The 27,441-nt window shown below is 33.0% G+C and overlaps 2 protein-coding genes across 2 annotated transcripts in view; both read right to left on the bottom strand.

Moving 5' to 3' along the window:
* The window catches only part of LOC107941767 (uncharacterized), a 36,219-nt gene extending 16,793 nt beyond the window's left edge, over positions 1 to 19,426 (bottom strand). Inside the window, exons 1-33 of the mRNA XM_016875369.2 lie at positions 19,161 to 19,426; positions 18,459 to 18,562; positions 17,825 to 17,959; positions 17,674 to 17,724; positions 17,097 to 17,191; positions 16,893 to 17,010; positions 16,189 to 16,290; positions 15,902 to 16,090; positions 15,656 to 15,816; positions 15,132 to 15,302; positions 14,502 to 14,594; positions 14,097 to 14,421; positions 13,822 to 13,926; positions 13,647 to 13,742; positions 13,130 to 13,197; positions 12,395 to 12,515; positions 12,113 to 12,319; positions 11,830 to 12,033; positions 11,603 to 11,712; positions 6,878 to 6,977; positions 6,650 to 6,748; positions 6,066 to 6,221; positions 5,912 to 5,986; positions 5,343 to 5,831; positions 4,917 to 5,264; positions 4,630 to 4,761; positions 4,249 to 4,362; positions 3,987 to 4,171; positions 3,751 to 3,859; positions 3,131 to 3,274; positions 2,736 to 3,026; positions 1,883 to 2,521; positions 1,598 to 1,789 (exon numbers count right to left, since the gene is read on the bottom strand). Of these exons, the coding sequence (XP_016730858.2) occupies positions 1,598 to 1,789; positions 1,883 to 2,521; positions 2,736 to 3,026; positions 3,131 to 3,274; positions 3,751 to 3,859; positions 3,987 to 4,171; positions 4,249 to 4,362; positions 4,630 to 4,761; positions 4,917 to 5,264; positions 5,343 to 5,831; positions 5,912 to 5,986; positions 6,066 to 6,221; positions 6,650 to 6,748; positions 6,878 to 6,977; positions 11,603 to 11,712; positions 11,830 to 12,033; positions 12,113 to 12,319; positions 12,395 to 12,515; positions 13,130 to 13,197; positions 13,647 to 13,742; positions 13,822 to 13,926; positions 14,097 to 14,421; positions 14,502 to 14,594; positions 15,132 to 15,302; positions 15,656 to 15,816; positions 15,902 to 16,090; positions 16,189 to 16,290; positions 16,893 to 17,010; positions 17,097 to 17,191; positions 17,674 to 17,724; positions 17,825 to 17,959; positions 18,459 to 18,562; positions 19,161 to 19,257 (5,625 nt within the window). The 5' untranslated portion in view covers positions 19,258 to 19,426. The remainder of the gene's footprint in view (positions 1 to 1,597; positions 1,790 to 1,882; positions 2,522 to 2,735; positions 3,027 to 3,130; positions 3,275 to 3,750; positions 3,860 to 3,986; positions 4,172 to 4,248; positions 4,363 to 4,629; positions 4,762 to 4,916; positions 5,265 to 5,342; positions 5,832 to 5,911; positions 5,987 to 6,065; positions 6,222 to 6,649; positions 6,749 to 6,877; positions 6,978 to 11,602; positions 11,713 to 11,829; positions 12,034 to 12,112; positions 12,320 to 12,394; positions 12,516 to 13,129; positions 13,198 to 13,646; positions 13,743 to 13,821; positions 13,927 to 14,096; positions 14,422 to 14,501; positions 14,595 to 15,131; positions 15,303 to 15,655; positions 15,817 to 15,901; positions 16,091 to 16,188; positions 16,291 to 16,892; positions 17,011 to 17,096; positions 17,192 to 17,673; positions 17,725 to 17,824; positions 17,960 to 18,458; positions 18,563 to 19,160) is intronic.
* A 3,432-nt stretch (positions 19,427 to 22,858) lies between these two features.
* On the bottom strand, positions 22,859 to 24,172 carry LOC107941761 (FCS-Like Zinc finger 2). Its single transcript, XM_016875364.2, has 2 exons — positions 23,633 to 24,172; positions 22,859 to 23,374 (listed from the first exon to the last, which is right to left on the bottom strand). The coding sequence occupies exons 1-2, from the start codon at positions 23,980 to 23,982 to the stop codon at positions 23,182 to 23,184; spliced, it is 543 nt and encodes a 180-aa protein (XP_016730853.1). The 5' UTR covers positions 23,983 to 24,172; the 3' UTR covers positions 22,859 to 23,181.
* Positions 24,173 to 27,441: the final 3,269 nt, after the last annotated feature.

Raw genomic sequence — 27,441 nt, 5'->3', positions numbered from 1 at the left:
CAAACTTCAAGGCAGTGATAATTATATTTCTTGGTCTGCATTGGTTGAACTATGGCTGTATAAAGACCATCTAGAGACTAAACTTCTTCAAGTCTACTCTCGACGCTCTGCTAATAATCATTCTTCTACATTACCGCCTTCTAATACAGGTCAGGTAGATGCTCCAAGTGACTCATCTTCTACACTACCGTCTTCTCCGTCTCCAATCATGTCACCAGAACTCACTCCACCTATAGCTCTTCGAAAAGGTACTCATTCTTCTGGTAATCCTCATCCTATTTAATATTTTTTGAGTTATCACCTTCCTATTATGCCTTCACCTCGTCATTATCCAATGTATCTATTCCTAATACTGTTAGTGCAGCAAAGGCTGATAGAAGATCTAGCTCAAGATACTGTGTTTTCTTTGGAGGGAATCTAATATCATGGAAAAGTAAAAAACAGGAAGTTGTAGCAAGGCCAGGTGCAGAAGCAGAGTATCAAGCCATGGCCTTAGTCACTTGCGAACTTATCTGGTTAAAACAACTTCTTCAGGAATTAAGGTGTGAGATTGACAGTCCAATGCGGCTGATATGTGATAATCAAGCCTTACATATTGCAACAAATTTGGTGTTCCATGAGAGGACGAAACACATAGAGATTGATTGTCACTTTGTTAGACAGAAGATTGAGGCGAAGTGTATTGCAACTAGATTCGTTAATTTCTAACGATCAGCTAGCAGATATCCTCACTAAAGCTCTTAGGAAACCTCGGATTGGATATATATGTAACAAGCTAGGAGCATATGATTTATACCCTCCAGCTTGAGGGAGAATGTTAAGATTTGTATAAACCTTAGACGTTGATTTAGGATTATAATAGGCTAAAATTTAGGTAATTAGAAGATTACCTTTCCTTTTTATGTATAGTCTCACTTGTATATATTTCCTTGAGGTTTGAGGGCAATGTATGCAATTCATTCTGATATTCATTCTCTTCTCTCCTCCTTTTCTTCCTCTCTTTCTCTCCACGGCAGCAGCCACTCTTTCTCTTCTCTTTCTTTCTTCTCAAAATTAACAATTAGTGTAGCAAATTATACTGTACCAAATACATATTACTTACCAATTTTATAATAATAAAAAAGTTATACTGAACCATTACTAATCTACACATATTTAAAGCACAAGGGCTCAAGCAAGAAAACTTGTAGTTTTGGCACATTTTGAAACTTTGGAAGACAAACATCCAGATTTATATCAAGACTTGTATCTCATATTATATCTACCACCCACATCTTTTTGGTAAAAAGGGAGAACATTTTCGCTCAAACCTAGGATCTCTATCCAAACCCCAATCGATCCTTGCTCCTTGAGAAAAACACAAGTGGCTTTTTTACCACCCGACCTTTCTATCTGGAATGTCCTTTATATTGCTGTCCTACTTGTAATAATCCTTTCTAGTACATATCTTCTCAGTTTCCTAGCAAACTACTGACTAGTGCATGCCTCAAAAACTTAATAACTTATAGGACAAACAATAATAAACCCTGAGGAGAGTAGAAAAAAGTATATAAATATATAGATAAATTAGAAAATAAAAACAAAGAAACCAACAAACCTGAAACTCGACGATAAACTCTGCAGATCTATCAACCATAGCATTTTGAGGTGCCATATCATTAGCAATTTCCCTTGAAGCATCCGCTTGCTGACTTTCCCGTCCCCCCTCCAAGTAGACCAGATCATCCTTTGAAGCAGAGTAGCAACTGTTGGTTCCCAGTGAAATACATGAATCTATATATTGCCCATTCTGCACCAAAATAATAGCAGCTATGAATGGTGCCCATTCTTGGTAAAGATGTTGGTTTATTAGATCAAGAAAAAATTTGGGTAAAAATCATACCTTTATAATAACATTCTTGAACTGCAACTTTTTCCCATTCCCAACATATATCATAGCCTCGTTACTAGGTGCAGAAAGATCAAATCCTTCTCTATCTTTCAAATGCAATATTCCACCATTACCATCATAAATAAAATTATCATACTTTTCATCGTCAGCAATTAAAGGTTTCAGAGGTGACAGTGAGAACTGAGCAGATGGTTGAGTGAATGTTGACTTATCCAGAATAATTGCATCTACCATATGTAAGGACTTCTTATCTTCTTCATTTGACAGCATACTGCCAACTGTGGGAACAAAGAACTCAACAACTGCCAGCAAAAAATCAAGTGCTACAAGCAATTGTGGCCTCTGGACACAAACAGATAAGGATGTTGAGAATTGACCAAATTTTGCATCAAGAAGAAGCATCGTTGGAAATGGTTTGATATTATTCTCTTTCATAACATTTGCATTAGATATGACCTGGCCCATGGTATCATCAACAAAAACCAGAGGATTCTTTGGCATCCCTATTGCCAACCTGAACTCTTCTTCAGTTCCAATGCGATCATCAATCACAGAAAATCTCTTAAGACTTGCTGAGAGAAAACCTTCACCTAATGTATTAGACTTGTAAAGAAGCCATGCACCACTTGCCTGCATAGCAAAGATCAAAAACTAAATATAGACATGGACAAGGACATGGACATGCAAACAATTTATTATACCATCAACAATTAACTTAAAAAGCATGCAGTATGGGTTCCTTTTTGAAGGATGCAATATGCTACCTCAAACCAATCAGAAACAACAAATTGATAGAATAGAACTACACACTCTAACTAACTTAAAGTGCAAAATGGAAATATACCTGCACAGTGGCCAGAGGTGAACCCCATTCTTCCCCAACATATAAGCCCAATTCAACGAGATTGATGATGACAGAAACTTTCAAAACAGTCCAAGTTTCACCATTTGAAGTTCTAGGCCCAATGCTAATTGTATTTTGAGGACTAACATGTTCTACAACATCTACAGATGAGGACAAAAAATCACTGTTTAATGGCGGAACATTGTGTGGGGTCTCAGATATATTAGAAAGTGCACATTCAGTCACAATCTGGTAATCCCTGTTTGACAAGTCTGCTTTCAATTCCTCTATCTGCAGAAACATTCAAAGACAAGTATACCTCAACATCCTCTTCTTAAAAAGAGCAAGAAGACTTCTTGTTTGATGTACCCCTATCAATAAATACACAGCAATACCTTGATTACAGCTTCAATACTTGGTACTTGATGCGTTAAGTCTCGAAGGGACCTCTGGATGACAATAGAAACCCCCTTGACATCCTTAATAATGCTTTCGCTTAATTTTGATTGAGTACCAACATTTAAATTTATGTCCTGAACCTGCATCCCATTAGAGAAAAGAGGGAAGAAAATCCATGCAAGAGATTACGTTAGCCAGATTAACAATTGAAATATGCCATTCATCACACGATTTTTTCCTACTATTTATCCAACCCATGTGGTAATAATTTATTGGTCCAACTAAAAACATTTCTATGAATTTATTAACCCATCAATACCCACCTTGAATTTCTTTGATAAAATTATTTCCATGTTACGATGAAATACTAGGACAAAAAATGGTGGTTTGTGATAAAAACTACTCTAGGTTCCAAGAAAATGTTGAACACTGTTGGTATAAGAAAGTCAAAATAAAATTCCAACAAAAACCTCAAAACAGATGAAACTTAATGGAGAGTTCATTATATCTACATTATAACAGGGAAAGACCATCAATGAGTTCCTGCCATTTCTATTCCAATTTCTTAGAATTTACTTATCAGGCCTAGCAAGAGACAATCTAGTTAGATCCTCACCAGAATTGTCATTATTTCAAGGTGGACAGCATTCAAGTCACTTTTACAGCCAGAGAACCATTGGAAGGTATTTTTCACCGTAATATGAACAACATCAAGCTTCAGATAACTGTCACAGAAAATTTAAAAACAGTTACTGTAACAAGTCAAGATCACTGATGACATAAAATAGCTACATAGGCAGAAAATAATGAAAAATTGAAACTCGTTAAATCTATATTCCAATATTAACGTACTCGAGGCTGTCTGTTCTGCGAGGCATCAGGATTATAGGTTTCCTAAGTGAAAGGTCCAACCTTATGGCAGGTGATCCTTCAATTTCACTAGTTGTGAACCACTTCTCTGAGTCTGTAACTTGATCTTTCAATTTCACAACATCTTTTGAATCATTGGGAACAAGACCCATAAAATAACTAGTAACCTACATTATCAAATTTCAGACATGAGAAATAAACAAAAACTGCATTAAGTAATTATAATAATTGAAATTTTTATTACCTCCTGCACAAAGCGATTTAAGTAAACAATGCGCACTTCTGAAAGTTGGCCAAAGAGGCTATACTCGTAACCTTCATAATCCTCATCATCAATGCTGAATGAAGTAAAAACCAGCTATAAACCAGCCAAAAGAATGATGATAAGTTTTTGTAACATTATAAACTAAATTCAGACAAATAGACAAAAAAGAAAGAAAGAAAGAGGAAAAATGAATAGTATTCTGTACACATAAAGCAGAGAGGCTGTCATCTAGGAGAACTACAGAAAAACTAGTTACATTTGAAAAGACAAAGCGAACTTGAGCAACACATCCACAGATTTAAACAAAATGAAGAACTTTTGTTGCAGGGTCAAAAATAAAATCATAGATAAAGTAAATACCTCAACAAATGAAGTGCCTCCAGGATCTCTCATGTCACAGATCCAGAAATACATATGGCTGCTTGGGAGACTATCATCACTTATTCTCAAATTTCCCAATGATGCTTTTATACTAAAAGAGGATGGGAACACCTTCAAATAGAAGAAAACTTTTGAGATCAAATTCAAGATACAGTAATTTTGTTCCAAAAAAATGCAGAGGATGAGATGAGATGAAAAAAGAGAAGGAATTAATAGAAACTTCCTGAAGAGAGACACGAAAAATTTGTAAAACAGGTAAACCAGACCTTTATATCAGTAAGCAGGTTTTCTTGTGACAATGTAGCGAGCTTCGTTTCATTTTCATTCATCAACAAGATCTGAGCATGAGCCATATTTAATGTTAAATTGAATATAATTCGAGATTTTCCTTTTCCTAGCAGACCTTTGACCACAGGCTCATCAAAATTGGTTGCTTGTTGATTGTCAACAGGATCTTCACTAGAAATATCATGTTTCACCCCAACTGCAGAAGAACCATCACTAAAAGATTCACAGGTTTCATCCTCAATAGTAACAGCATTAGCAAAGTCCATAATGGCAAGGATTGTCGGTCTACGACAGAAAAATGACAATGTAGACAGAGTCACTGTGACCTGAGAACAACATTTTATTACTTTAAAATACAAAAAGATAATGACATAAGTCTATTTCAAACCCAGAGAAGAACCCACCTTCATGTCAATATTGTTGTATAGAGGAGAGTTCTGGTCATAAATAACTATTTGTGCTTTAACAAAACTGTCTAATGTATCACTTGGTTCAATAGCCTCACTCCTCGGAAGAAGGTTGTCATCAGGGAGTAAACCAGTGACACGACTAAAACTGTGAGTCATGAACAATGTTTTTTCTGATGAAAGAAAACTTTCCAAACTAGCTAATTCAGATGCTTTCTGAGATGTGGGTGTTGCAAATTCAAAAGAATCAACTAAATCTTCAGGTGCTTCATAAAATTTATCATCTCCTTCAATTGGGGACATATCATTTCTTTCAAAACACTGATTCGCAGCATCATCTAATGATTGTGCATCTGCACTTCGTACAACAGATCTTGCTAAGTAGCAAGGCTGAGACACAGGATTGCAGCAAATCAAATCTTCAATTTCCAAGGATTTCAGAACGGTACCAATAAACATATCATTCCCTTTTATTGAAAGTTCAACCTGTTTGACAAAAATAAAATTTATAAGATCATAACAAATAGAAATATAAACTAAAATAAACATGACAATGTTAAACTTACCAGACCGCCTAATGCTCGGAATTCAAATAGTGGATGCTCTTCAGCAAGAAGCACCTTAATGAAACTTCGCTCATGCTAGAAAAGATGCGCAAATCAGTTAAATTCTAGGTGGATCAACTTCAGCTGAAGTTCATGAGAAAACAATCAGGCATACCTGATGATTATAACTAAAGTCGACCTTTAGCTCATCAAGAACCCCAGTTATGAAAACACTCTCTTTCTTTGATAGATCAGTTATATCATTCTTGTCATTGCGTTCTGTTTCCGAGTCTGATGAAGTTTCAGATACACCAGTAATAGCAGCAGAATCCTGCAGATAGATTATAACTTTTGCATTACAAAGATTGTGACCCACACAAACTGCTTCCCTTATTAATGACTACATAATGCGAATTGATTTTACAGAGCCAACTGCATTAGAATTAGCAGAAAGAATGTGATACATGTGTGCTAGAGGAACACTTATACAAGTCAGGCTATTTTCATGTATAATGGTAATTTTAGTTAGTTGGGTATTAGACTTCTCCTAATTCTAATGATTTTCGGATCCTTAGTTTGCCTATGTATATCGCACTGTACAGTTAGACACGGTATAGTCAATATCAATTAAAGACTAAAATTACTGAGGTGTAACAGCTCTTTGAGAATTTTCCACTTGAGTCTCCAATCCATTCCTCTTCCTCTACCTTTTTCTTGCTACGCATTTTTAACAGATTACACCAGGAACAAAGGGCCTACCGATGTATGATATATAACTCCCTGCAGGCGGCTATGCCATGCCTTCCTTGAATCATCATTATCGCACCGTAATATAAGAGCATTTGCATCTTCCACCACCTAAAAAGAAATATAATGTAAATAAAGCAAATATGCAGAGGGAAAATCACATTTGAACACTCGGAATTTAAGTTGCTATCTCACTTGACTCCGCAATAGTCAGTATTTAAATAACTAAAATGCTCTTACAGCTTTGCTATTTGTCCGTGCAGCATCACCAACAGCTAATACAGATTCCACGCCACCAACCAACTCTGCTGGAACGAAATGCACATGTTTTCCTCTCAAGCTACAAAGCAAATAAATTAGGACATAAACTTGATTGCCTCTAGTACAAATAAGAAGATTGTACATGAATCAGTAATGCTATAGCACATGGTAAACTAGATGGGTGACTCTGAAAACACAAGTCTTCTAAGACCTTAGCCACAACAACGAGAACTTAGTGTATCTTGAAAGTTTTCAAGAGAGCTTTTAATAAAACTGTTCTATACTATTAATTGAAGAATTGAACTTAAATAGAGAAAAGAGTTCTAATCCTAATTGGGAAAATAGTTCCCTTATTCTAATAAACTACTAAAATATAAAAGGAAATAGTTCCCTTGTCCTAATAAACTACTAAAAGATAAAATAAAAATATTCCTAGAATATGAATAAAACTTATCTACCTAAATAAGATTTATCTACCTAAATAAATTTAAAATATATACATATTTCAACACCCTCCCTCAAGTTGGTGCATATATATCAATCATGCCCAACTTGCTTACAAGAAAATCAAAGTTTGTCTTAGAGAGTCCTTTGGTAAGTATGTCAGCAATCTGTTGTTTTGAAGGAACAAACGGCATGCACACTTGGCCTTCTTCAATCTTCTCCTTGATAAAGTATCTATCAATTTCAACATGTTTAGTTCTGTCATGTTGGACTGGGTTGTGAGCAATACTAATGACAGCTTTGCTATCACAGTACAACTTCATTGGTGAAGTTATTGGTTTCCTCAGCTCTTCCATAATTCTTTTTAACTACATCATTTCACAAATTCCTTAAGCCATTGTTCTAAACTCAGCCTCTGCACTACTTCTTGCTACAACACTTTGTTTTTTGCTTCGCCAAGTCACAAGGTTTCCCCAAACAAATGTACAGTATCCTGATGTAGATCTTCTATCTGTTATTGAGCCTGCCCAATCTGCATCTGTATAAGCTTCAATTCCTCTTTGTTCGGATTTCTTGAAGAATAAGCCCTTTCCCGATGAACTTTTTAAGTATCTTAGAATTTGAAACACTGCTTCTTCCTGTTCCTCCATTGGGGAGTGCATAAATTGACTCACTAAACTCACTGCAAAAGCAATGTCTGGCCTTGTATATGATAAGTAAATTAACTTACCAACTAATCTTTGGTACTGCCCTTTATCAACTAATCGACCTTCTTTATTTCCGAATTTTACATCTGGATCAATTGGTGTGTCAGCTGGGCGGCAACCACTCATCCCAGCCTCTTTTAAAAGATCAATCACATATTTTTCTGAGAGACCACAAGACCCTTCTTTGATCGAGCAACTTCCATTCCAAGAAAGTATTTCAAAGGACCCAAGTCTTTAATCTCAAACTGCAATGCTAGATGCTCCTTGAGACGCCTTATTTCATCCACATCATCTCCTGTAAGAATGATATCATCGACATAAACTATAATAACTGCTATTCTACCTTTTTGTAAATGTCGATAGAACATTGTGTGATCAGCTTGCCCTTGTGAGTAACCTTGTTTTTTAACAACTTGAGTGAATCGTTCAAACCAAGCTCGAGGAGACTGCTTCAGACCATACAAAGATTTCTTGAGTTTACATACTCGAGTTCCAAATTTTTCTTCAAAACCTGGAGGAGGATCCATGTAAACTTCTTCTTCAAGTTTTCCATTTAGGAAAGCATTCTTCATATCTAACTGCTATAAAAACCAATCAAGATTAACAGCAATTGATAAAAGAACTCTAACGGAATTTAATTTGGCCACTGGAGCAAACGTTTCAAGATAATCTATCCCGTATGTTTGAGTGTACCCTTTAGCCACCAATCGGGCTTTATATCTATCTAAAGATCCATCTGGTTTAAATTTGGTTGTGAACACCCATTTACAACCCACTGTTTTTTTCCCTACAGGTAATTCCATTGTTTCCCATGTACCTATTTTTTCAAGAGCGCGCATCTCTTCTAAAATAGCCTCCTTCCACTCAGGAACCTGTAAAGCATCTTTCACATTTTTTGGTATTTGTAAAGTATCGAGACACGAAACAAAGGTTGAGAATGTCGAAGACAAGGCTTTATAGGATACAAAGTTAGACATGGGATATTTGACAATATTTCTAACACCTTTTCTTTTGGCAATTAGAATATCTATGAGTTTTACCTGGACTTTTGACAGGATCTTGCGGGTCGGATTCTTGGTGATGAATCTGGTGGACTCCACTTTCTTGATTTCGATTTCTTCTTGAATAAACAATTAACCCCTTTGTTTGTTTTTTATTCTCATGATTAGACTCTACACCTTCATCCTCCTTTTCATTAACATTAACATCATTAATTTCTGTGTTAATTATAAATTCGCCTTCCCCATTATTAGAATCCCTATGTTGTATATTCCTAATCTTTTCTTGATCAATTATAGAATCTTCCTTAGTATAATTCCCTCCCTGAAGATTAGAATCAAAATAAGATTGTGTTTCAACAAATGTGACATCCATGGTAATAATAATCTTCCTATCAATTGGATCATAACATTTGTAACCCTTTTTAGTAGAAGCATAACCAACAAAGACACATTTTTTTGCTCTAGGATCTAGTTTACCTTGGTTGTGAAGATGAACAAAAACACTACACCCAAAAACTCGGAGGGATAAATCTGTGATCAATTTAGAGTTAGGAAAATTATCTTTAAAGAGACTAAAAGGAGTTCTATAGTTTAGAGTTTTACTGGGCATTCTATTAATAAGATATGTAGTTGTTAACAAGACTTCGCCCCAAAGATAACGTGGTACCTGACTAGTGAACATCAAGGCTCTAGTTACTTCCAAAAGATGTCGATTTTTTCTTTCTGCAATCCCATTTTGTTGTGGTGTATTTGTACAAGAACTTTGGTGGACTATTCCATGTTTGGTTAAGAAAACACCTAATTGGTCGCTAAAAAATTCTCCACCATTGTCAGTCCGAAATACTTCTATTTTCACACCAAATTGTGTTTTCACCATAGCATAAAAAGATTGAAACACATTTTTAACTTCATACTTATCTTTTAATAAAAACACCCAACAAAGTCGAGTATGATCATTAATAAAAGTGACAAACCAACATTTTCCTGAAAAGGTCGAGACTCTTGAAGGTCCCCAAACATCACTATGAATTAACGAAAAAGGTTTGGAGGCTTTATATTTTTTAGGTGGAAAGAATGACCGATGATGTTTAGCCAATTCACAAAATTCACAATGATATGAAAAAGGACTTTTATTTTTAAAAAGATTAGGTAACAAATATCTTAAATAGTAAAAATTAGAATGTTCAAGCCTATAATGCCAAATCATAACCTTATCAGAAACAGAATTTAAACATAAAGTAGTTGTTGGTTGACTTAGATGGTCGTTTTCAAGAAAGTAAATTCCACCAAATTCTTTAGCATTGCCAATCATCCTCCCCGAGACCATGTCCTGAAACTTACACATAGAGGAGTCAAATATAACATGACAATTTGAGGGCTGTGATAATTTACTGACCGATATGAGATTACAAGCTAGATTTGGCACGTGTAAAACATCGTGAAAAACCAAGGAAGATGAAATTTTGACAGTGCCTTTCCCGGCTATTGCCGAGAAGGACCCATCTGCTACTTTGATCTTTTTGTTTCCTGCGCAAGGTGTGTAAGTTGAAAAAAGAAAATGACTACTAGTCATGTGATCACTAGCTCCAGAATCAACGATCCATGTGTTTGTTTTACAAGGCTTGACACTGAAAAAAACAGAAAAATCAGTACCTAATTGGGCAACAGAGGAAGAAGGATTATTGGATGAGTTAGGAATTGAAGAATTCATCCGAAATTGTGGTGATTGAAAAAACTTGTGTAGATGCTCTAATTGTTCCTTAGTGAATGGAGACCCTTCCAGAGAACTTTGGCCCTTATAATTTCCATTAGTTGTTTGGAAAGCTCTGCTATCCCCTAATTGCGAACCACGACCATTGCCACTCTTTTTCCTTCCATTTGTCGGTTTCCCATGGAGCTTCCAACACGTTTCTCGAGTGTGCCAATATTTTTTGCAGTGATCGCACCAAGGTTTTTTCTTATCTCTAGTGAAGGTTGTTTTAACCATGATGTTACTAGAGATTTTAACCTAGCTCAGATGCCATGAAAGTTTTCAAGAGAGCTTTTAATAAAGCTGTTCTATATTATTAATTGAAGAATTGAACTTAAATAGAGAAAAGAGTTCTAATCCTAATTGGGAAAATAGTTCCCTTATTCTAATAAACTACTAAAATATAAAAGGAAACAGTTCCCTTGTCCTAATAAACTACTAAAAGATAAAATAAAAATATTCCTAGAATATGAATAAAACTTATATACCTAAATAAGATTTATCTACTTAAATAAAATTAAAATATATACATATTTCAACATATCTAATCACATCTGAATGTAATTCATCCTTATCAAATCCATATCTTCCCAACATGGATACAAAGGGTGGAATTTTGTATTCTTGTAGTAGATTTTTAATTTAATCTATTAAGAAGAGATTTCACTGAGAATGTAACACTCTTATTCAAGCATTGTGTGTTCAAACCTCCTAAATCTTCAAAATATCATATCCAGTATTCCACTTATATAAGATGATCAATGCCATTGGAAAACAAATATGGACAAGTTGGTAAGTGAACCTGATATACTGCTTGTATGACTTGGAGCCAGGACTTTCAAGTACATATAGAAAAGGCCCTACTAAGCACAAGTATCGTCGCTGCCATACAGCTTCCCTATTTCCCACACCCTATCACATAAATATTGCAGAAGGGGGTTAAAGAATTGTCAAGAAAATAAAACCAGATAAAAAACAAACATGCATGTGCACACACACACAATGTATATGGAAGAGAGAGAGAGAGACCTTCCGACTAAGAACAGACAACCAACCCTCAAAGTCAGCTTGATTCCAAGCATAAAGCAGATCTGGGCTGTCGTTTTCCTCCTCTTGGAATATTTTAGTTACTTGCATTAATCTATGGTACCGAGCAGGAGAAAAGTGAAATCCTAAAGATGGTAATTGTATAGCAAGCCTTGTTGTCGGGTATGACGGGTTCTCTAAGCAAATCTGTATGTGATATAAAAATAATGACCTAAAAGCACTCAACATTATAAAAACATTTAAGGGAAATTGTCTACAACTTTACCTGCTGAAGCTTTAAGATTACCCCGCATTTGTCAATAACGGGCAAGAAACTAAGACCATCAGTGTTGGTAGAAGCCGCAGACTTCTTTAGAGATGTTTTGCTCCAATGGTAATCACCATCAACCAAAAAAGCAGACACATCACTTAAAACCAAATCAAACTGCGAATACAAATCCAGCTCCTCAGGAGATGTGAGTGCATTGTCATCCTGAAGATATCAGCAAAAATCCTTATAAATTATACATTCCAGATTATGCAATTAAGATTCTCTTCATCTTCAAACCTGTGAACGAATGATCAAATTTCCCAAATCAAGAAGAAGCTTTGTGGAATGCTTGTTATCAGGTTGAAATTCAGTTGGAATTGTAATCTTAGGAGCTGCAATATCCAAATCTAGCAGAAACCTACAAACGGGTAAAAATAAATACTTTGCATATAAATTGCATACTAATAACTAAAATATGTCTTCTCAAAGTCAATGGGATAAATATATCAATCAAACGAACATAGAAGAGTACACAAAACATGATATGTAAGACCCCAAAATGGACAACCCATATGACCCAACAAGCCACATCCAAATATTACAGCTTACATACCTAGAAAACTGCCTTACAATGAAAATTGAAAGATAAATAATCAATACCAGTACGGTGAATCTAAGCTTTCAATTTTCAGTTACAAATTCAATACAAGGATTAATTAATCCTGGAAAAATATACTGATTAAATCAAAATGGGACAATATCATATGAAGCTTCCTAGTTTGTGTTTTAGCCCCTCATGAAAGGCTCATGAAGCAATAACAGTTATCACATCGATAAACATAATTTCAGCAGCTATATAGGAGACATTATATCCCCCCCCCCCAATGGAGGGAGAAGAGAGACAAGACAGCAGCAGCGGTAAGAAACATTAAAGGACTTCAAAAGAAGAAGAAAGCAGACACGGAATAGCCTAGCAATCCTTGGAGATACCAATATGGTCACTGTCGCAATTTTCAATGTAAAGTAACATACCTCGTATGGTCCTTCAAAGCCCTGTTCACTTGTTGCTGAGCAGACCGTTTTACTTCATCAATTGTCATCTGATGATCATTTAAACATGCCATTAGGGAACCAGACCAATCATCACTTGAATATGCTAGTGCAAAAAAGAACTTTTCTGAAAGAATAAATTATATGAAACCATGATAAATTTTATTCTTACTGTTGATACAGGAAAAATTTATGTTAACAAATTTTATTTTTTAACTCTGATTTTAGTAGAGTTGTTTAAAGAATGTGCCCTTACAACTTACAACAACTTAAAACAGGAGCATCTAGTTGCTTTCATTAATTTCAATATTATTTACCTTCCCATCAGAAACCAGAATTAAATATTCTACAATATTTAGTAGTCATAAACTCGAAATGATATACTATTCTACAATATTTTAAAGTCATAAACTCATAATGATAAAAGTCTTTTCTAGTGACCTGGCTACAGAAAGCTCTCTTCAATAGAAGAGAAAAGGATATATAAGCATAGTAAAACCTGTACAGCAGTTGCAGTTTCCAGTGCAATTGTGTGGCCCACAGCTGTATTGCTTTCAAAAAATTTGGCAATTTCATCGAGGGAATCCTTGAGATACTGACCAAAGACATGGCATTAACAAATCAGTATACAGTCCAAAGAAATTACAATTCAAGAGTTAGGAGTGATTCCATACAGTCACATAACAAGGAGAAGCTTTAGCAACCATGCTCCAGTCTACTTTAGCATCAAAAGGCTTATAGCAGAAGACACCAACTAAAGAGTCAGCTGTAGTCGCACTCTGCATGAACAAAGGCAGAATTAAGCTGCCGCTACTGTTGGGGAATTATGTAACCAATCAAAAAGCAATTGTGAAGAATGAAAAAGGGAAATTGGACTTTAGCAAGAAACCTATGTAACAAATAAAATAAAATAAAAAACAAGTCTGAAAATGCAAGAGGAAAATTAGACCTGAGCAAGAAGACCATTAGGAGATGATAATTGATATGACCCCAGCTTCACACCAAACACTTTCGTCTCTGGATAAAGCTTAATGGAGCAATCAAGTCCTTCACATGATAAATCAGCAAGACATGTATGGGCCCCATCCAGAAGCTTTGAAGCATTATGTTTCATGTGAATCTCCAAAACAGTCTGAAGAATGTCAGGTTTTTCATCAATCATAAGCGACTGCCCATCTTCATCTTCCTTATATCCTATAATTTTATTTAATTGCTGCCACTCCTCTTCACTGAAATGTAATGATTCAGTCTCATCTTTAAAAGATTGACTGCCCCTGTAATTGTAAGAACAGGTTATTTGTAAATTCTACAGCATCATAGGAGTTTATTAATTAAATTGTAAGAACATTTGTACCATCCAAATGACCACCATGATTGTTTAGCTTTCTGCTTCTTCAAATAGTTTTCTGATTCTATTGACTGCTCAAGAAACTTGTGCGCCAGCATTCTGCATAATACCAGGATATAGTCCTCATCTAGATCGAAAAGTCACTTCATTGAACCAAAAATACAGTGAAGTGTTCAGAGTTTAGAGTTGTTATGCACATCCATATGACAAGCCCAGAATACTTATGCCTGTGTCTACAGACATCAACAAACTTCTCAGTTTCTGTTCACTCTCCTGATGTCTCTCTAACGTTAATAACATCATAATTAAGTGGCAGTTAGCCTTAGCTATATTGAGCAACTTCATCTATCGCCATCCAGTATAGATTGAAGTTAGATACCTATAAGAATTTGAAAATGAGAATGCTAGAGCAAGTTTTGACATGAAGCTAAGCAGATTAAGATTGGAGTGGTAGGATTAAGTTCATTATGCAGTTAGAATGCACATGCTGTTGTTCAATGTGATGCACGAAACCCTTGGTTCTTGTCAATGGGTAGCAGTCTACTTCGGCGTAAATAGTTAAATCCAAGAGAAGCAGTCTCAAGGGAATAAAAGGTACACTTATTAAGGAAGAAACCAGCCAAAGGAATACATTACCTCCACTGCAGTATAAGTTCAATATCAAGTTCACGATCAAGTTCCTCAATTTCTTTATTGTCATCAACTACTGACCGATTCACGTCAGATTTAAGCAGTGATGCATAGAGGGATATATATTTCTTCCGCAACCTTGTATATTTCAAAACCTGCTCCCATGACAGTTTTCCACTGCCAAAACAACTAGTTTCTTAGAAAATGCATAACCAAAAGAAAATCCTGTGAAAATCCAATCATGGTAAAAAAAAAAAAAAGAAAGAAAGGCGAAAGCTCCCCACTTGCACAAACTTTTATGCCCGAGCTTCAAAAAAAAAAGAGAAATAAAAAACCAAAGCAGAAAATCTAAGACATGGACCATCCTCTGTCGAATGGTACTGACTTTCAAGACTTAACACACATAGCAATTTCCAGGATGATGCAGATTAAAGGTTTTATCTTTGTGCAGGTTAATCATATGAGGAGATGTTGTGCAATAAACAATAAAATCCAGGACAGAAAGAAACAGAGTTATCTTGTTTAAGCACCTAGCCTTCTTCATCTGATCAGAAACAGCTTTGTAAGCATACTTCCACCAAGACCTTGGATCTGACTTCAAAGTGAAAGACGGACGATAATGGGCATATTTCAACCGCTGATTGAAGGCCGTGAAGTTGTCAGCCAATTTTAAAATATCCCTGTATCCATCCTACATATACAAGGATAATAAAACCATTAAAAACCTACCTTCAATATAAATAAAGCACTTCCGGGATAGAAACACTAGAAATAACCTTTGACAAACAAAGTGTGACATTCTCCAGGCTCACTGCTGCTTTTTGGAGAGGCTCATCACTATTAGATGATTGATTTTGCCGCAGCTTCATGTACTTTGCATCTCCAGTCACTGGCTGCAGGATATAGCTGTGCTCTTCTGTAGGATGATCAGCTGGTCTTCCATCTTTTGTACCGAATCTGAAAACCTGCAGTTCATGGGAAACAAGGACACTCTTGGTCTAGAACTGAGAAAAGCAACAGAAATCAGTATACATGTTAAATTCAAAAAGTGATAGGGGAATACCTGAACCCACTCAGCAGGAAGTAAATCCTCCCACGGCTCTTTGATATGCCATGGTGATATATCAGAATCCAAGTAAAGAGCAAGTCGATCCAGTTCAACAGACTATAAGAAGAGGGAATAAAAACAAAAATCAGTCATCATAAATAATAGTTAATAAATAGAATTCTCCGAAGGAAGTATGAACTTGAGGGGGCAGGGAATCAAAAGGATCAGAGTCTCGAAAAAGCAGTAGTCAGCAGAAAGAGAGCTCCGGTGGTCACAGTGGTGTGATGTATACCTTCTGTGATGACTAACGATGACCTGCCAGAGGCAGTTAACAGCCCTGAAAGTTAGGATGGTTGCATCAAACAGCTTCACAGGGGGCCGGACCAACAGCCATTTTAAGTGGCAATGACTCATTAAAGTAAGCAAAGTTGATAAACCACAGTTTTGGAATGAAATAGTTTATAGGTCTGGGCTTAGTATAGAAATTTAAACCCAATGAAGAAGAAAAGGAACTATAGTTTTTGCTAAAACTGTGCAGCATCAAGAAGCAACCCAACAACGAATGAATCTCTTTTTCTATAATCATAGAGAATAATTTTATGATAAAATAATATGACAAAGTCTTTTTACGATAAGTCATGCCTCAGTGAACTTCTGTCCGTCAAAAGTGATTGAAACATTGAAAAATCAAATTTTGTTATTTACTAAAAGAGGTTTACCTTCTGTATACGATCCAATGCACCGCCAGTAACAAAAGTCTCCTTCCCATTATCATCAACAGTTACAGCTGAGAGTTTCTCCAATGTAAGGCCAGCTGCAAAAGGGTGGCCAGGATTGCTAAAATGAAAAGGGAGAAAAAAAAGCACTTAGTTCCACACAAATTGCTAAGAAAACAGGACATCAACCTTTAGGTTTTTTTGTACCTCTCAAGATCCTCATATCTGATGTGAATATTAGAGATTGAGAGCTTCAAGTTACCAATTATTGTGCTGATAAGGGATCCCAACCATGATTTATTCTTCAAAGACAAAAATGTAATTTTAAATCATAATCAGAAACCAAATATAAAGTTCAGTAAAGGAATGAATCAAAAGTCAAAAGACTAAAATTTTTTGGCTCATGCAGAACAAACATTGGCAAATATCAGAAATAAAATGCAGAATCAAGGAAAAAGAAGTGGAATGCAGGTATGCTCCGAACACAGAACATAAAACAGACCTATTGGTCTAACATAAGCTACCTCATATCACCAGCGGTTATAATGATTCAAGATATTTGAGAACAAAGAAACTTCTTAAAACCTAGATGCTCAAGGGTCATAAAGGGAAAATTCGTAGAAAACACAGACAAGGATCATAAAGGGCAAAGCTTATGTATGGTAAAAGAAAGTCTAAAATGTAGAAACCTAATTGTTCAAATATATAACCATGAAAAGGGTTTTGACCAACTAATGACAATCGTATGTTCAATAACAACGTATTGACAGTCTCACTAAAATACCATTTCAGGCTTTAACTGGTGCAGTCTCTCTAACAGCTTCGTTTCCATTTCCTATTAACAAAAAGATCTAAATTAGTATAACAAATTAAATATAAAAACAAACTTATATGGTTAATAGCATCAACATACACACTGCTCATCAAGGTCTTACCCGTACTCGGCTTTTCTTAGCTTCTTGGATAGCATCCTCACTATAGCCTTCAACTGAGGTTGCAGGTTCAGCTAACAAGAAAATGCGATCTAAGTAAACCAAAACTGGATCCTGACCAAGCCTACTCCATGGAACCTGAAGTTGGCATATGAAACGTCCATGCTTATAAGAATGAAATGAAGTTTACAAGAATTAAATAATGCATTTTAGACAAAAGCTGCATAAACAACTCAAGATTTGCCTGATGTTTGTTGCCTCTCTTTAGGAGGACCAACATCCAAGGTTCAGATCTTGTTTTCCTCACTCAGACTTCTCATATTTACCGAAGTTAATAGTGGCATGCAAAACAGCAGTCTTATTAAATTTGCAGTTCAACATTATCATGCACGTCTCAGGCATAATATACTACCAGCCAGTCACCACTGCCATACAGTCACCATAATAATAACTTCACCTCAACCATCTTCAAGACCAGCTTCATCACTTTATAGATTTCACACTCATGAAATTTATGATTATAATTTGTTTTTAAATTCAATCAACCAGCCACAAGCAAATGAAAAAACATCCAGAACATAGAGCAGACCCCATATGTTAATAAAATTTTATGACAACAACAGTTTACACCACAAACCTTGAGTTTAACTGATCCAAGAAACCCTGCTTTAACCTTCACCGGCAACTTCAATGCATTAAGTGCCTCTGGCTTCAGTTGCATATTTGTTAGTTCCACATCACCTGTTTTTTTTTTTTTTCACAATTCAAAAAATAAAAGAAATTAATGCATATTAGTCTAAGACACCCTCTATACTTAATGGTCACTTAAAACCAATATTATATCATTAAAATTTGACTAACACTTCCATCCACATTCAAAAATTAAGCAAGTAACACTATACCGATCAAAAAAATGACATTTGATTCAAACAAGAAATTAATGCATACACACCTTCTATACTTAATGGTCACTAAAAACCAATACCATATGATTAAAATTTAACCAACACTTCCATCCAGACTCAAAAATTAAGCAAGTAACACAATACCAATATAAAAAGAAATTACATTTAATTCAAACCAAACCAACACTCACCTTGACTACATCTCTGCTGTTTAACCTCATCGGATCAAAACACTTACATACCCTCAATTATAGTCGAAAACCCAAACTACCCAAGTATCCAAATGATTCAATGAAGCAAATAAACGTTCAAAACCAATACATGAAGCATAAATATGAAAATTAACCATAACGAATGAACTCCATCAGCAGTTTCATACACTTAAAAACCAAAAAAATAAAAACAGAGAACCCCAGAAACAAATATCAACAAACCTTGCCAAACACTGATATTAAGAGCTTCTTTATTGAGACCTATCACGTAATTCCCCAAATACCTCTGCAAGAGGTAAGCCACTTGATCCTCCAACATTTCTGGGAATTTTTTTTTTTGGTTGGATTCTTGAATTTGATTGTCCAAAAGATACTAAAGATCAGAACAATATAATAAGGATGTTAGAAAGACTGTAAATATTTAGGCAAATAGCAAGGAAGAAATGAACAAATCATCGGTTGTTGTCGGCCTTTTTTTTTCCTTGAAGATTACGGTGAATAATAATAATAAAATTAATACTATGATAAAAATTATGACTTTTTCCTCCAAAAATGCACTGCGCGCGTATCCGCAGGCTGCTACGATTGGTCTTACGATATAAAGTTTTTTTTTTTGGGTAGTTAGGATGAAAAAAATTTTAATTTGGTTAAAACATGTTATAAGTAATTTTTTATTTTTTATTTTACGTTTAAAATTTATTGGTAAAAATATCATAGAGATTCTTGTGTTAAGAGTGAATTTTATTTGGTCTATTTAATCAAAAATAAATAAATTAACTCTTATACGTTAGAATAAATAGTAAATTACTCATTTATTCTGTTAAAAATTTTATCTATTTTTGTTGTTAAAAACTAGTTCATGTACAACAAAATGAACTTCATATTTTGTCACTCACGCCAATTTTTAAAAGTAGAAATTGATGAATTTTTTAACAGAAATAATTATTTTACTCTTTGATGTAAGGTACGATGACTAATTAGCCTATTTTGCTCAAAATTAGGGTAAAATGCAACATAACTCCAACTACAGGGCCCCTATGGTACTTTTATTAAATTTAATCTCCTATTTTTATTTTAAGAAATTTAGTCCTCTACTTTTCGAGTTTGAAAATGCAAATTTAATTATTAACATGTTTAAATTCTTTTACTAAATTCAGGTTTATTTATGGTTTTTTTATTATATGACTACCAATTAAAGTTTTTTTTTAATGATGCATTATTAAATTTAATAGAAAAATTTATCATAATTAACAATTAAACTTAAATTTTAAATTTTAAAAAAATAAAAAATTTAAATTTAAAATATACTAATACAATTATTTAAATCATATTTTAACCTTTTGATTTATATAAGTGAACTTTTCATTTTTTGAGTCATTATATATATATATTATAACCATGAAGGTCGAGGGAGATACATTGACCAATCAGAATTAATACGCGGCTGACGATGATTGGCCTGATGAATATGATAAAATGATGGTGGTTACAGCTGATTATTACACTGTAAATTCAATTATTTTGAAAGAAGACCCTGAATATCAAATAAATTAACTATCATACCAATCAAACTAAAGCAAGTGGCAAATCATCAAGTACCTGTACCAACAACAATATGACACGTACACAAACTTTGTTGACTGATGACGTGTGCAAGTTCATTGTGAGGGAAAAATTTTCGAGTAACCACCACGGCTTTGTCTTTAAAGTGCCACGTGGAGTCATCGCCAAATAGACGTTGCTTTCGTCACTTGCTCACGTGTTCATTTCAATGGTTGCTTGTTTGACTTACAAAACTCTTTTTTTAATGAAAAAAATATAAATTTAATCTTCAATAGTTATATTTTTATTTTTTAATTAAATTTCATTATTAACCTTTTAAAAAGTATTGAATCATTTTTCTTTAATAAAAACACTGACTAAAACATTATTTTTTTTAAATGAAGTTGGCATGACAATTCAATAGTAGTCCTTTCACACTTTATTTCAACATGATACTATTTATTACAAATCAGTAAATGTCAACCTGAATCTAGGTAGAGTCCAGGTTGCCTACTTGTGACGCGGATAAGTTCTATCAGACGATTGAGTATGAGGCCAGCCATGAGAGGAGAGCAAGGGGTGTTCACGAACCCAGCTCCCTAAACAAGTTCATAGGTTGAGCTCACACAAACCAGGGAAAAGTAACAATCTCAACTTGCACGCATCCAAGGAACTCGCAGAAGGGGGACCACATGTTCCATGAGCAACCCAAAGCGAAACACGTATGCAACAAACCTGGAGCCTGTACGGAATGTCAGTACCAATAGCAGAAAGGACCGCGTGCTCCGTAGGCAACCCAGAACGAAACATGTGTCCAACAGACCTAGAGTCCGCACGAAATGTCACTACTAGAAACAATGGAGTCAAGACAAAACTATGGGGTCATATAGTGAGCTGCAATAGCATGTATAAATACCCAAACACTATTTATTTTATATGTCACGTCAATAAATAATATAAAAATTATAAAAATTAAATAATTTTAAAATAATCATAAAAAGTAACAATATTTGCATGCAATACACGTGGGTTGTCATACAAACTACTATATTTAAATTTTTGACATTTTAGTTAGTAATTGTATTAAAAGAAACACAAATTCGACTCTTTTTCAAAAGGTTGAATGTTAAATTTGACTTTTATTGAAAGTTTGAATGTCAAATTTAGTTCAAAAAAAGAACAAGAGTCAATTTGATAATTGATGTAAACATCAATGGCTAAATTTGATGTTATGCCTAAAAAAGTTAAGATATATCATAAGTTTTTGTACTCTTTGAAATTTGGTCCCTATACTTTTGTTTACAAAAATTTAGTCTTATTTTTCAAATTACGAAATTTAAGTCAAACTGATAACATTGTTAAATTTATTGGTTCTGCATTTTAAAATAAAAAACACTCATTTGATAGCAATGTAACTAAAAAATGAATTTTGTAATAAACTTGAACTTAAACAAAAAAAAATTCAACTCTTTCATATCAATCATATGCCAATTATCACGTCATGTAAAACACCGTAATCAAAAATTCAAGTTCAAAATACTTACAATTTTAACTACTATATTGAATTTTTAAATAAAAAAATAAAAAAAATTAATGTTTATGTTTTAATTATAGAGATTAAATTTTAAATTTTATCAAAATATAAGTACTTATAATATATTTTACCCTTTAGAGATTGTATAAAGAAAAAAAAAAGTGTACTTGGTATTATTGAATTCTAAAGACTTTGGATCTAACCTCAGAAATTGAAGCCCAAGCCTAGTGCTTTGTTCTAAGACTTCAACAAGAGTTCACTTTGAAGTAAATGCTATTATGGTTTCTACCAAATTGGACCACCCAAACCCAATTTATTTATTCTTCAATAATAATAGTCAAAAGTTAAGACTTACATACCTAATGCCATTTAGTCAAAAAGTTCACAAAAGCAAACTACAATTCTCAAATTTTGAAATTCCTTAACTAAGAAGCAAACCCCACTTTTTCTTCATTTCTTCCACTATTTTTCAACATGTTAAGCAATAGGGAAAAATAGAACTTAGGCTTTCATATTGGTAAAGGTTTTATAAATATTTTTTATTAAAAATTAGATTATATTTTTATTATTTATTTAAAAATTAAATAAATTAATTTTTATACATCAAATTAAAAAATAAAATAATCATCCTATTAAAAAATTTATTTATTTTTATTTTTAAAAACTAACCCCTTAAAATTAATATAAACTATATGTAACACACCCATGTCAATCTTTAATATTACAGAAAGATAAAATTTTTAAAAGAAATAATAAATAGAAACTAATTTATTTATTTTTAATAAAAATATAAAATATAAGCAAATTCTTAATAAAAAACTCCTAATAAAAAGAATAAAAAAAATAAAGCAAAAGGGAACATCTTTTTATTAACTTCCACTTAATATCAATTTACATTTACTACACAAATATACCCAGAAGGGCCAATAAAAAAACCATACCCTTCTCACCATTCTTTTCATTTATGCATTAACGTTTGTCAAAAAATATCCCAAAAAGAAAACACAGCATGATAGGGTTAATACAAGCTTATATCACATTCTCATATAGTGTGTTATATAACATTCACAATTAAAAAAACAAAGAAACCCCTAAAAATAGGCTTCTTCATGGATCTTCATATATATATATATATTTTCAACTATTTATATGGTAGATATGTTGGTTTCAAGCAGCTGCAACAGTGCTTGTTCTAAAAGGATAATCTTCAGCTTTGGTTGGAGATTTGGATGATTTCCTTTGGTCTTTCTTCTTCCTCAATGCTTTCATTGATGAAGAAAAGCTCAAATTGTTTTCTTTAGCTTCATCCATGTCTATTTGTTCTTGCCTACACTCTTCACTACAAAAAGGTGTGTCCCCTCTGCAACATTTTTCAACATATAACTAAGCACCCATATATCACCGACGAAATGGTAAAACTATGGTGAAAATCTTGATTATATTTTATTATTTTTATGCAAAAATTAATGGATTAATCTCTATAAATATGATCAAATAGTAAACTGATATTTTTATTAAAAATATCATTTGAAAACTGAATTTTAATAGAAGAAATGAATGAATGAGAGAAAGGAATTTAAACCATATGTGCATGAAGATAGGGAAATAAGGACTAAACCTGTACATGAAGATGTCCTTGTTACCCCCAAGAGGTTTCTTGCAAAGGAAACAAGCATCCAAGAAATGGGGTTGATGATGATCTTCAAATCTGCCATCATAAAACCTAGTAGACCTTGGAGAAGAAGGAATCAAACATGAAAAAGAAGAAGAAGAAGAAGAAGAAGACATGTTCCTTAAACTATTATTCCTCCTTGAGAAACAAAAGGGTGTTGAGAAAAACCCATTTTGGCTATGGTTTTTGTAATAGCTTCCATCTGAATATCCAACACCCTCCATGCCTGCAAGTGAAGCTAAACCATCATCTTCTTCAACGAAACAAGGCTTCCTTGAAGGTACAAAACAGTCCATCTTGGTTCAAAAACGGTGGAATCTTTGAAGGGAAAATGAGAGAAACAAGGAAAATGGGGCGGAAAAACAAATGATGGGTGTGATTTTTTATAAGGGAAAAGAACAATGTTGAGAAAAAGATTTACAAACAATGGCAGGTTTTCAGGGATATCAGTCCAAATGAATCCATTGGCTTAAATGTACACTTATTAACTTGAATAAGCTTTGAAATGATTCTAGTGTTTTGTATTCGCTTTTGACGTATTTGCCATTGGTTTGTATTTGAAACTACCAAAGAGCCATTTGGTTGAGAATGATAAATCTAGGGTGAATTTAATAGTAACTTGGGGGTAGAATTACCATTGAGAACCCTGTATTAGGAGTAAGATTGATTTTGTTCCTTTACTTAAAAAATGAACAAACTAGTTTCTGTACGTTAGATCAAAGAGTAAATTGGTCCTTTTTGTTGAATTTTTTATTCATTTCTATTGTTAATAAATGATATGGGTGACGAAAAATGTATCTAGGGTTGACGTATAGGGACCAGTGTTTAATAAAAATAAATGAAATTTTTAATAAAATGATCAGGTATTAATTTTCCCATTTTTCAGCAGAACGCCCAAAATACAATCCGACTCCTTATACAATAACTTTCATGATACTTTTACCAGAAACATGATGATTTTGAAACCTAAAAAATTGAGGGATTAAATTTTATATGTGTGAATAGTATAAGGTTTAAATCATATTTTAACCTAAATCAAAATATGGTTGGTGAAAATACTTTATTTTAAAATAAAACTTAGGTGCATAGATTGTTTTTATCGTATCTGTTATTTTTGATACAATGTCTGAAATTATTTATAATCTCTCCTCAACCTTTAAATTGAAAGATAATACGTTTTAACACAATCAAACACATATCCTTGAACTAAGACTCAATCGGCTAGAAGAAACACTTCTCTATAATACTAATTTAATGATATTTTTTTTTCAACTAATAAAATTTATTTTGTCATTAAAACTTGTTAGTATCAACTAATTATTCAATGTCCTTTTCAAGTTCTTTTAAAAACACGCGTTTAGAAGATGAAATTAATTTCTTTTTGGATGATTTACACTATAAGCTATTGAATTTAACATCAATTCATATAAGTCCCAAATCTTCAATTTCATCATCTCAGATCAAGGAATTGCTACCATTAATATATTATATCACTAATTGCGCTAACTTCATTAATTAATTTTAGAGATAATTCTTAAATTTATACATGAATTCTAGTCCAATGTGCAATTTGATACATAAACTTTGATTTGGTACTATTGTACACATAAAACTTAAATCGAGGTTCATATGTATATATAAAAATTTGATTTTCATTTAACTACACTCATCAAAATAAATGAATACGTACATTTATTTTCATATTTGATTAATATAATTGTTTGTGTTTTGCTAGAATGTCAATATGTATTAATCTGAGTAAACCAATAGGTATGAGAATCATGATTGAGAATGTTACCGTTTGGTCAAGACTATTCAAAATTTAAAAAATATAAAAATTAGAATTGACCAAATTAAAATACAGATACTAAATTTACAATCTACGCAAAGCATAGAGTCTAATAACAAAATTTGACCAAAAAAATAAGATGGCGATTTCGTGGTTTGAGGAAGATGAGAAAGGGTAAAAAGGGAAAATGAAAATTAGTAATCCTCTCAAGTAAGTTTTCCAAAAGGGTGAAAAAAAATAAAAATCCAATGGCCCACACAGACCATATTTCTAACGTCAAAATTTGAATCAGGGCCCACGCTCGGTGCACTGCGCGTGAGGATAACGACCACACCGCCATATAGTCTAGTCTTAGGCTCCTAAAAAAGAATTTCAATAATATTATTAATAATATTATTATTTTTTAATCCAATTTTTGGTGAGTCTCTCTCTAAAGAATTTAGGACACTCTACCAACTCATATATATATATATTGTATTAAGACTTTTCTTTGTCTTCATATTAACTACTAAGACTTTTTTGGAAATTGATTGATGTTGAAATTCAACATTTACTTCACATTTTTCCTTTTTTATGAAAAAAAAAATTGGTAAAAATATGATACAGATTTTTATATTAAGAGTTGGATTACATTTTTGCTTCATGTACTAAAAATAGTAAATTAGTCATTGTATATTAAATCAAAGAGCAATTTAGTCTTTCTATTAAATTTTTCATATATTTCTACTGCTAATATGCTGTCCTTATACATCAGCATGCCATGTGTAATTTGTTTGGTTATTTCGTTAGCTGTGCCAATTTTTTAATAGAATGAATCAATTTGCTCTTTGATCTAACGTACAATAATTAATTTACCTATTTTTCAATAAATGAGATAAAATACAATCTGACTCATAATATAGAAGCTTCCATGATATTTTTACCTTTAATAATTTGATATTCATGTTTCTTTTCCCTTTTGTAGGTAATTAAATATCCTTAAAATTAAATGAAATCATACTGTATTATGAATGATTATTTGATATAATTATAATTGTGTGTTTTTAACTCTACAAGCAGATTATCCTTGAAAAAAATAAAGCAATGAGATATATAATTATTTTTTAATTCGTTTGAATAATTAAAAAATTGTTATTAATATCTATAAAAATATTAAAACTTTAATTATCTTAATACACGAATTAATCAGATACTGACTTGAAAATTTAAAATAATAGCATATACATATAACTCAAAAAAGAAGATACAAAAATTATTTGATAAATTTAAATTATAATAAAATAAATTAAAAAAGATAGCTAGGATTTTTTTTTAAACAACACTGTATACTCTTTATGCTACCTACTATTTTTTTTTTAAATGTAATATAGATGAACTATAAATCGAAAAATATTACAAATAAGTGTTGGGTGCAAAAGTAAGGTACATTATATTTTTAATAAGAAATACAGATTCGAACTTTAGAGACGATATTATTGAGAAGAAAAGTCATAATAAAACGAACATGAATGATACTAGAATATTATATAAATTTTTTAAATAAAAATAAATATTATTTAATTTTCACCCTAGAGTAAATGTCACATATAATTAAAATCATTTAAAATTAAAGCTACTTTTGATATTTTTTAATCACCTCAAATTTTATGATATATGGAACCAAATTTATGAGATATTTTTTTTTAAAAGTACAAATTTCCCTTGTGATAGCCCGAAATAGGGCCTAATCGGAATAGTGGTTTTGTAACCACAAATCCGAAGTGAAATAGTTTAATTTTATAAATTTTTATTAGTTACTGATTGATTGAAATATTGTGTGAAAATATGGATAGGAAATTTTAATACTTTAGTGCTTAATTGAATTTTTAGGACTAAATTGAGAAAAATGCAAAGTGTGTCTAATTAGTGATTAAATGACTTAATTGAATTATTGCATGAAATTGGAAGTGTTTATGTGGCAATTAGA

Source organism: Gossypium hirsutum, chromosome A03, assembly GCF_007990345.1.
Source record: "Gossypium hirsutum isolate 1008001.06 chromosome A03, Gossypium_hirsutum_v2.1, whole genome shotgun sequence".
NCBI classification, from domain to species: Eukaryota; Viridiplantae; Streptophyta; class Magnoliopsida; order Malvales; family Malvaceae; genus Gossypium; species Gossypium hirsutum.
This window is presented reverse-complemented; position numbering and strand designations above follow the sequence as displayed.

What these genes read in the sequence shown, in the direction of transcription:
- LOC107941761 (XM_016875364.2), bottom strand. Translation starts at nt 23,982, where the DNA reads ATGGACTGTTTTGTACCTTCAAGGAAGCCTTGTTTCGTTGAAGAAGAT. An exon ending in AAGGACATCTTCATGTACAG is followed by an intron (nt 23,375 to 23,632) that starts GTTTAGTCCTTA and finishes AAAATGTTGCAG; the next exon opens with AGGGGACACACCTTTTTGTA.